The following is a 10,229-nucleotide window of genomic DNA, read 5'->3' as shown; positions in this document are numbered from 1 at the left end:
CATTGGGAGCCTCATCTGCAATGTAGGGGCTGGTGGGCCTGCTCCAGCAGCTGGAGCTGCGCCTGCTGGTGGTGCTGCTCCATCCACTGCTGCCGCCCCAGCTGAGGAGAAGAAAGTGGAAGCAAAGAAGGAAGAGTCTGAGGAGTCTGAAGATGACATGGGCTTTGGTCTTTTTGACTAAACCGCTTTTGTTAAGATGGCCAATAAAGAGCTGAACCTGTAAAAAAAAAAAAAAAAAGATTTGTTTTTAAACTGTAAAAAAAACCCCAAAAAACCAACCCCCCCAAAACCAAAGAAAAACATTAGCCTTAAAAAGGATCCTTTGACTTGTGCCACGTTGTAGATTAAACTTGACACCTAGCTAAGTGAAAGAAAATGATTACAAAAACCAACACTACATGATTTCACTTAAATGGTATTTCCAGATTGGTTAAACCCATGGAAGCTAAGAGCAGAATAGTGGGGCTTTAGGGTGACAAAAATTAGTAGCTGTTTGATTCATAGAGAAGCTGAAAAACGTTTGGTGCGTAGTCCCCTAGCAATGTGAACCCCAGTGAATGTCTTAAGTGCCTGCCACGCCCTTGACCGTGCATTGTTCCAAACAACCTTGCTTTTCTGGTCAGTGCACTGCAGACAATGGACTAGACCTAATACAGTGGCTAGGAAAACTCTGCCCAATTCTGCACAAATGACCCAGTTTAATTTTTAGCTGTACGAGACACAATGGAGACTACGTAGAAGTCTTGGCTAAGAGGCCTAATCCTGAGGGAAAACGCAAACTGTCAGGTCACCAGATCTGCCACAATGTCTTAGGCAGTTATGGACCACGTTCTCAGCCTTGAGGTTTGTACAGCTTGAGATGCCTCCTCCCTTCCTGCTCTGATCCTAACATACACCCGCATTTTCTCTGTCAACAAAAGCACGGCTTTCCCTTGCTCTCAGGGGCATCCTCCCATTCTGTCTTGTTAGTTCCATCAGACAGTGGAGCCTGCTTTTTCACGGAAGAAAACAATAGTAACCCATTTGATCAAGAAACAAAAGAGCTCCTAGCTGAGAATGGGGACGAAGACCTGTCATTCCAGTATTTCAGAGGTAGACGCAAGGGGATCTTGAGTTTGTGATTAGTCTAGGGCACAGTGAAACCTTGTCTAAACACCCCCCCCAAAAAAAAGGGGGCCTCCGTAAGGTTCAGTTTCGACTGCGTTTCAGATTCTACACTCTGATTTTACTCACGAGATAGGAATTCTTTCATCTGCCAAGAAATCTTCAGTGATTTACAATACAAGACTTTTAGGGAACGTCCTGGAATAGCTATAAAAATCAGTACACATATGTCATCCCAACCTCCTGCTGATTGCCCTCAGTTCATTTAGAGAAGACATCATAAAAAAAAAAAAATTAGCAGGGTTCTTCTCTCTCTTCAGTCTTTTTTCTCCTTATAGAGAGAAAGAAAAGTGTAATTTGAACGTGGGTGGTAAGGCACTCCAGCCTGTAGTTTAAACGATGGCTTCAAAGCTGTGTTTGGTAGCTCACATCTGCAATCCCAGCACTGGGGAATCTAAGGAGATTCTCGCGAGTTCAAGACCAATTTGGGCTACAGAATGAATTTTTCTCACTACCTCCAACCTCGCTCGTTCCCTTTCAAAAATGGCTTTAACTTATAGCGAGCTTCCTGAGGAGGAAGTGCTAAGAGGCGACATGGCTGCGTAGATGAGCCACAGAAGACTGCTGTCTGAAATCTCTCCGGATTCAGACAACCGGGAGGCTGCGAGCAAAGAGCTATCCTCACGGGGGACAACTAGCGGCTAGCACCACTGTTCTACCTGGGTATCGGGCGAGAAAACGTTTCAGCCAATTCTCGAAAAGATACTGGAATCATCACCGGTTGCTAGGCAGCCGTTTGTGACGTCATCTCTCAGCACCGGAAGCGGCGAGGCGCAGGAGAGTAGCGTGAAGTTTGTGGGTGTCCGCAGTCGAGGTAAGTTAATGGTCCGCCTGCCTTCGTAGTTTGCTGGGTTAGAAGCGGGCAGGGACATTTGGCCTGGGCTGCTAACTCGGAGCGGTGACCTTGAGGGTGGAGTTCGAGGTTTATTTCTTCTGGGCGGATTAGGCTCCACCCTTTCGTCCTGCTCAGGTGGGCGTGTTTCAGAGTTTGGTTTCCGCCGCATTGTTCCGGCCTCCCACCCTCCCCGCCCCCCATCCCCACCCTACTCCTGTACCTAGTTGGCTGCCAGATCAGCATGAAAAGATTTAGAGATAAGAGTGGACACTGTCCATGCAGCGGGGCTGTTCAGCCTGACAGGAAAGTGTTTCTGCCAGAAACACCTTCCAAGAGTAACTCGAGGTGTACTAGCAGTGTCCCCAGCGGGCCTTAAGAATGCCGGAAGACAGTATAGGGTCTTTCTCATTACAATGCAGAGACCGATTCAACAAAGCAGGGGTTTTTGAAATGACACCAATTTGGAATTGCTGGGTAATTACTTTTGAGAAATCGACATTTATTGGGGATTTCGTAAGAGGCCCTTCTTCCTCACTTAATTTTAGAGGTCTCGTGTAGCCCAGCTGGCCTTAAATTTCTGATCCTCTTGTCCCTACCTCCCAGTGATGGGATACAGGCGTTTGCCACTGGGCTTGAACAATTTTTTTCTTCTTCAAGATGGGTAACAGTATGTAGGGTAGTTTGACCTCAAACTTCTGGATATCCTGTATTAGCCAGGAGCCATGCTGCATTCTTGAAAGATGGTATGTGCAGGTAAAGGTGCCTGCATGTATGTCTGGGGAGGGAAGAGTGAGGAGGCTGGCCAGTGGGGCCAGTTCTGTGAAATACATAACCTAATTCCTCTGAGGAATTAGAAGCTGAGAGTCTTAAGTTCAAATCTGTGTTGGACATTAGTCCACACTCACTTGTGCTTATGTAACTTTAAGTTTAAATTAATTGGAAATTCAGTTCCTTACTTGTGTTAATGGCCCTTGAAAAGCTAACAGCGCTTCAACATAGATTTCTGGCCTCACGACACTTGCTGTCATTTGGGTTCCCTAATGTCATTGTTTGTATATGCTAGGCCCAGGGGGTGGCACTAATAGGAGCTGTGGCCTTGTTGGAGTAGGTGTGTCACTGTGGGCGTGGACTTTAAGACCCTTGTCCTAGCTGCATGGAATCCAGTCTTCTAGCTGCCTTCAGAACAAGAGATGGAACTCTCAGCTCTTCCAGCCCCATGTCTGCTTGGACACTGCCATGTTCCCACCTTGATAATAGTGGACTGAACCTCTGAACCTGTAAGCCAGCTCTAATTAAATGTTGTCCTTATATGAGTTGCCTTGGTCATGGTGTCTCTTCACAGCAATGGAAACCCTAACTAAGACACCTAGGACTCAAAAATAGCTAGGCGGGGTCTGGTGAGATGGCTCAGCAGTTAAGAGCACCGACTGCTCTTTTGGAGGTCATGAGTTCAATTCCCAGCAACCACATGGTGGCTCACAACCATCTGTAATGAGAAACAAATAAAGAACCTATGGGCTGGAGAGAGCGGGCCCTGAAGCAAGCGGGATTGGAGCAAGAGGGAGAAAAGGGAAGGGGAAAAAAGAGCTGGGCAGTGTTGGTGGTACATGACTTTAATCCCAGCAGGAGGCAGAGAAAGGTGAACCTCTTGAGTTTGAGGACAGCCTTGTCTATAGTTCCAGGACAGTCAAGGCTACACAAAGAAAATCTGTCTCGAAAAAGGAAAACCAACCAACCAGAATTAATCAGGGCATAGTAACCAGTGGTGTAGTCAGCAAATGGGCCATTGCAGAAGGGAGAGGGAATGGTAGAATGAACTTCTGTTTTGGGCCATTCTACTTTAAGACAAACCCAGCTATGTTCTTGTATTCTGCAGTCATTAATTCCTACAAATTGGGTCTGGAGGCCCAAATGGGCCAACCTGCTCTTTAAGGTTTGCTGTGTAAGCATTGTGCAGTAACTGCATCAGCTCCACAGGAAGCAGTACATTGGAGCATCACACTTCTGGGAACGTGTGTATATTTGTGGCAGAAGGGAGTGTGTTCCCATCGTCTTGCCATGTTCCTATCTGTTCACTGGATCCTCTCTTCCTACTCAGAAGCTGCACCGTCTGCTGGCTTCTTTGTCAATCATAAGACTTGTTTCTCAATACCCAGTAAGGACATGCTTCACTCTCCTGTCTCTTACCTGCCCAGCCATCAATTTGTAGCAGGTCCAACAGATGCCCCATGGAACATAGCATTATAAATGGGATCTGCCTGCAGTACCATCACCACTAGGCCGGGGTTTAGATCTTAGATGAACAGCTGACTTTATACTCATATCAGCTCCTCTCGGAGACCTGTTGAATTGTCTTTTGGACTTTCTGGCCTCTGTTTTAATAGCAGCTTCTGGATTTGCCTCTGATCCCAGCTTCCTGCACTCCTTTGCCTATGCATGGCCCTTGGCTAGGTATTCTTGGGCTTCTGTTGGTTCATCATCCTCTGAAATGTAAAGCTTGGCTTTGTCCCTGCTGACTGTGTTGGAGCTTGGCCTCTCGTCTCGTTCTTCCCTTACTTTGTCCTTTTTTTGAGTGACACTTGAGGTGGCGTGTCTGGTGCAGCCAAGTCTGCCTTCTCCTGACTCATGCTTCCTTGTGGAAGCCTGCACTGTCACGTGTGCTCTTTAACCTCAGATGCCTGTTTCAGTCCTTCCTGCTCAGTCCCCTTGGCTCTTGGCCTTCTCTGACCTGGTGTTTTGGAGGCCTTTTCTGACTGACAGAGAACTTTGAACTGAATTGGTAAATTGTTAATCCACTCTGAACTCCCCGCTGATGGCACTTTTGTTACCACAAGCCAAAATGCTCTGGATTCGTGAATGTAAGACACACACACACCCTCATGTTTAATATGCTCTAAGCAGCTCAAAGGCTAGGCTACTCTTGTTATCCCAGCCCCAGTCTGGGATATCAGAGCCCCCGGGGCCACTTCCCTGATACTTACATGGCTGGATGCTTTCTCTCCTGCTCCCTCAAGTCTGATCTCTCTGCTTCTCTGGTGATTCTAAAATCTCCCTCTCTCTTCTGCTCCCTTGCCTGGGAAATCTAAAGTCCTACCTCTGCCTCCCTGCCCAGTCCTTGGCCGCAGGCAACTTTATTTCACCAATCAAAGCCAACTGGGGGCAGGTACCCTCAGTGTCTTTCAGACAGGCATGCTGGTTCCCACGTAAGTTTGGGAGTCAAATGAACACAAATGGCATTTGAAGGGATCTGCAACCCTGGACCTCCTTGGCTGTGTGTGCTCACACCAATCACTCCCTGGGGATGTGCACCTCTGGGTCCCTCTGCCTTGCATCCTCTTGTCTTCGCAGATGGTAACAGTATTCTCATTTTTGAGAATATGGTTTCTTTGTTTTTCGTTTCTGAGTACAGCAATTGTGCAGAAGGCATGCATGTGCTTGGGCAGGAGGCAAGATATCCCCCGAGGTATTAGAAGCTTGAGCTAGAGCAGTGGTTCTCAACCCCTTTTGGAGTCAGACAACCCTTTCACAGGGGTTCCATATCAGATATTCTGCATTCCAGATATTTACATTACAACTCATCATAGTAGCAAAATTACAGTTCTGAAGTAGCACGAAAATAAACTTTATGGTTGGGGTCATCACAACATAAGGAACTGTATTAAAGGATTGCAGCATCAGGGAGGTTGAGAAACCACTGCTCTAGAGGGTAGAGAAATATCCTGAAGACCTAGTCCTAGCCTTGCCAGGATTCTCTCTCCTTTCCTGGGTCACCTCATCCTTTTTCTTGCTTCGACTTCTCTCAAATATGTCCAGTTAATCCATTCTTCTGAGCTTTCTACTTGCGTATCTATCTCAGCTTGACTCTTGGATCTTCCACAAGATAAGTCAATTAATTGTGTTCTGGTGTAAAATTCAGGGCTGGGGATTTGGCTTAGTGGTAGAGGGCCTGTTTAGCAAGGGCAGGGCCCTAGGTTTGGTTCCCAGGACACACATACACACACACACACACACACACACACACACACACCCCTCACCTCTCCAATATAAAACTGCTTCTTCATCTCTTTTCATTTTTAAAAGAATAAAATGCTTATTTTTTTAAATTATGTGTATGTGTGTGGGGGAGGGTGGTCTGCACAGGTGAATGCAGGTGTCCACAGAGGCCAGAAGTGTCAGATCCCCTGGAGCCAGGGTTACAGGTGATTGCAAGCTTGGTATCTCTCCAAAAGCAGTATGTACTGTTAACCTTTGAGCCGCCTCTGTACTTTTCTCATCTCTGTTTCTAAGTAGTGTCTATAAATCCTTCAGTTTGTTTAATGGCATCTTCCAAATTAATTAATTAATTAATTAATTATTTGAGATAGAGTCTCATGTAGCCCTGGCTGCCCTGGAACTTGTTATGTACACAAGGCTGGCCTTGAACTCACAGAGATTTGCCTGCTTTTGCCTCCTTAGTGCTGGGGTTAAAGTCATGCATGATGTCTGACTAAATTAGAAATCTTTTGTTTGCTATCTCTTTACTCCTTTGTTATTTCCCAAATGTCACCAGAATATAAGTATATTTTCTGGATTCCTCCTTTCCTTGTTTTTGAGACAGGGTCTTATAATGTAGTCTTGGCTGGCCTGGGAACTTGCTATGTAGGAGACAGACAGAGGTCTTAGATCTCTGAGCATTGGAGACCAGCTTAGTCTAAGTGGTTCCAGGCTAGCCAGTGCTGACATGAGAAAAAGAAAGAGCAGGGCTGGAGAGACGGTTTAGCAGTTAGCACAATTGACCTGTGTGGTGGTTGCAATGGCTGTAGCCTTAGGTTAAACCTAGGCATGCAGGTATTGTGTGCATGTGGTGCACAAACTGACAAGCACACACATTCTCTCTCAAATAAGGACTAGAAATGTAGTTCAGTGGGACAGCACTCGCCTAGCATGTACAAAGCCCTGACTTCAGTTAATTTCCCTGACCCCCAAACAAAAAGAAAAGAGAGTGAGAGAGAGAAGCCTGATACATAGAAAGGACACCAGAATGGCCGGGCGTGGTGGCGCACGCCTTTAATCCCAGCACTCGGGAGGCAGAGGCAGGCGGATTTCTGAGTTCGAGGCCAGCCTGGTCTACAAAGTGAGTGCCAGGACAGCCAGAGCTACACAGAGAAACCCTGTCTCAAAAAACCAAAAAAAAAAAAAAAAAAAAAAAAAAAAAAAAAAAAAAAAAAAAAAGAAAGGACACCAGAGACCTGAAGAATTTTTTTTTCTTTAGGATTGTTTTTTCTTTAAGAGTGTTTTGTTTGTATATATGTAAATGTACCATATGTGTGTAATGCCCGTGGAGGTCAGGAGAGGGTTTTAGAGTCCCTGAAATTGAAGTTAGAGATTTTTTGTGAACCACGATGTAGGTACGGGGAACCAAATACGGGTCCGCTGAAAGAGCTGTAAGTGCTGTTACTGCTCAGCCATTTCTCTTGGTCCCACATCTTTGTCATTCAGTTCTTGGTTCTCTGTTGCAACCCAAACCCTTACATATATCCCTTTCTTCATGAGACCCTTTTTATTACTCTCAAGGGCCAGTCCTGTCACTGGGCTAATGTCATGTTTGGTTACTCTCTCTTGTGTCTTATCGCAGTAACTAGTGTATGCGTTGTCTGCTCACATGCCCTACCCCAGCCTCTTTAACTTTCTTCTGAGGGACTCTGCACTTAACCTAATGCCCGGCATAGGATAGCAACAGATGTGTAACAAGTGTTTGAAGGCCGGGGTTCTTACTTACCTGCATTATCTCATTAATCCTCAGCAGCCTCCGAGTCCTGTCATTATCACAACTTTATAGGTGGGGAAGTTGAGACTAGGGAGATGAAGTCACCTGTCTTAGTGACCATCCTGGAAGTCAGGTGTGTGGTGAGGCTGGGTGTGGCCTGGGTGATGTGTTTTTCAGTGATTCTGTTTTGTTTTTAGAGCCAAGATGCGGGTGTGCTGGTTGGTGAGACAGGACAGCAGGCACCAGCGAATCAAACTTCCCCATTTGGAAGCTGTTGTGATTGGTCGAAGCCCAGAGACCAAGATCACAGATAAGAAATGTTCCCGACAGCAAGGTAACTCGTCATAGCAATGTGAAGATGACTGTGTTTAGTTATGGGGGAGAATGATAACCAGAGAAACACATTTCCTGGTGTTCTTGCTGAAAAACCTATTACATTCCAAAAACAAGGTTTATAAGTTGTGTTCTTTCAGCTAACACGTGGGCTCTGGATCTGAATCCAGAATCATCCTAGAAAGGGAGAGGTGGCTGACATCTTGCTACATTGGGGTGGCAGGATTGAGTCTTGTACTCTGCTGTGGCCAGTAATTATGCGTTGAGCAGAAAGAGAAGTTAATACCGGAATCGCCAAGCTGAAACCCTATCTGAGTCATAGTGAGGTGGTGTCAGCCTTTACACACCGCCTCACACAGAGGGTAGGTCTCTAGGAATGCGGCATCCAGCTCATCTTTCAAATGGTTTATGGGCAAAGCTAAAAGGGAGGCACGCAAGCACACGCACACACACAATTTCCTGCAATCTGCAGGCCTGCTCAGGGTAAATCCTAAGGTTCTGGATTTAGAGCTGGGGCTCTGCATTGCTTTCTTGAACATTGTTTCTTCAGGCCAGCTTGAACTTCTGTTTCCCGAGATCATAGCTTCTACCTCTTTCTCTGTTGAAGTCACTTGATGGTAATGTTCCTTGCCCTGAAGCTCGTGCTAGAGAAGCCCTCTACAAGCCCTCTACTACTTTAGCTTCAGCCCCAGCTCTAGGTAGGTTTTTCCTTCTCCCCAATAGTAGAAGCTTATCTAATTATGAGCTAGGAGCTTTTCTCCTGTTGGCAGTCTGTGATCCCGAGCTGGCTAGGGGTCCGTGGGGATTCATGAAAGCTGCCTCACAGTTTTTTTTTTCTTTTTTCTTTTTCTTTTTTCCCTTTCTTTCTTTCTTTCTTTCTTTCTTTCTTTCTTTCTTTCTTTCTTTCTTCCTTCCTTCCTTCCTTCCTTCCTTCCTTCCTTCCTTCCTTTCTNTTTCTTTCTTTCTTTCTTTCTTTCTTTCTTTCTTTCTTCCTTCCTTCCTTCCTTCCTTCCTTCCTTCCTTCCTTCCTTCCTTCCTTTCTTTTCTTGAGACTCACTTTGTAGCCTTGGCTGTCCTGGAGCTCACTATATGGACTAGGCTGGCTTCTACCTCACAGAGCTCCTCCTGTTTCTGCCTCTGAAGTGCTGGGATTTAAAGGTGTGTGCCACTGCAACCAGCTTCAAAGAGTGAAAGACACTGAGTACTTGTTTGCTTTTCTGATTTATTTTTATTATTTTAAAATTACATGTGTGTCTGTGTGGGTGTATGTTTGACTTCAGTTCCCTGTGGAGGCGGAGGCATCAGATTGCTCTGGACCTGGGGTCAGAGGTGGTAATGAGCCGTCCAGTGTTGGGAACCAAGCTTAGGCTCTCTGGGAAAAGCAGCAGCAAGTGAGCCATCTTTCCAGCCTCTACTCCGCTCACCACTCCAGGGTTTCAGCCAGAATATTAGCAGTAGGTAACAAAATACATGCACTAATATAATGTGTGTGTGTGTGTGTGTGTGCATGCGCGCGCACGTGCGTGCGCGCTTCCACATGCACATGAGCAGTTAAGATATTCTTACATATTCCAGACTGACCTCACACACTGGCTAGGCAGCCAAGGCTGGCCTTGAACTAATCTGGACTCTACTTTCCAAGTCTGAGATTTCCACTATGGCCAGCTCACTGATGGACAGTTTATGGAAGGGTTTGAAGCTATTAGAAATTGGTAGGATTTGTAGGCCTAGGCACAAGCAGAACAGGCTCAGCTGGGGGTTTGACTGCAGCAGTCAAGCTTTGTTGTCCTTTGGGGACAGCAGAGTACCCAGTTTTGGTTGCATTCGTGTTTAATGTTTTCTTATTTCTTTCAGTACAGTTGAAAGCAGAGTGTAACAAGGGATATGTCAAAGTACAGCAGGTATGTGTGTTCGTGACTTGTTTTTTCAGTTTTATACTTGATAGTTTTCTTATGACATTGCTTTTGACTGTCTGTGTCAGCTGATGAAAGCTCCCCTGTCACGGGGAAGTGATAGAGTGAACGGCAGGCAGGTAGAGTAAGCAGTTAGTATAGCACCAGCTCCATCACCAGTGGCATGATTGCTATTACGCTTACTATATATATATATATATATATATATATATATATATATATATGTATGTATATATAT

At 45.7% G+C, this 10,229-nt stretch overlaps 1 protein-coding gene across 4 annotated transcripts in view; it reads left to right on the top strand.

Annotated features, from left to right (window-relative positions):
• Nucleotides 1-1,883: 1,883 nt before the first annotated feature.
• Aptx (aprataxin) overlaps nucleotides 1,884-10,229 on the top strand; it is an 18,517-nt gene continuing 10,171 nt past the window's right edge. The window contains exons 1-3 of one of the 4 annotated variants that reach the window (XM_021159809.2): nucleotides 1,884-1,978; nucleotides 7,943-8,079; nucleotides 9,933-9,979. In XM_021159809.2, the coding sequence (XP_021015468.1) occupies nucleotides 7,950-8,079; nucleotides 9,933-9,979 (177 nt within the window). In that variant the 5' untranslated portion in view covers nucleotides 1,884-1,978; nucleotides 7,943-7,949. The other 3 variants (XM_029476623.1, XM_029476624.1, XM_029476625.1) reach the window with 3 other exon arrangements.

This window comes from Mus caroli, chromosome 4 (assembly GCF_900094665.2).
Source record: "Mus caroli chromosome 4, CAROLI_EIJ_v1.1, whole genome shotgun sequence".
Lineage (NCBI taxonomy): Eukaryota > Metazoa > Chordata > Mammalia > Rodentia > Muridae > Mus > Mus caroli.
The sequence above is the reverse complement of the archived record's forward strand: the minus strand, read 5'-3'. Positions and strand labels throughout refer to the sequence as shown.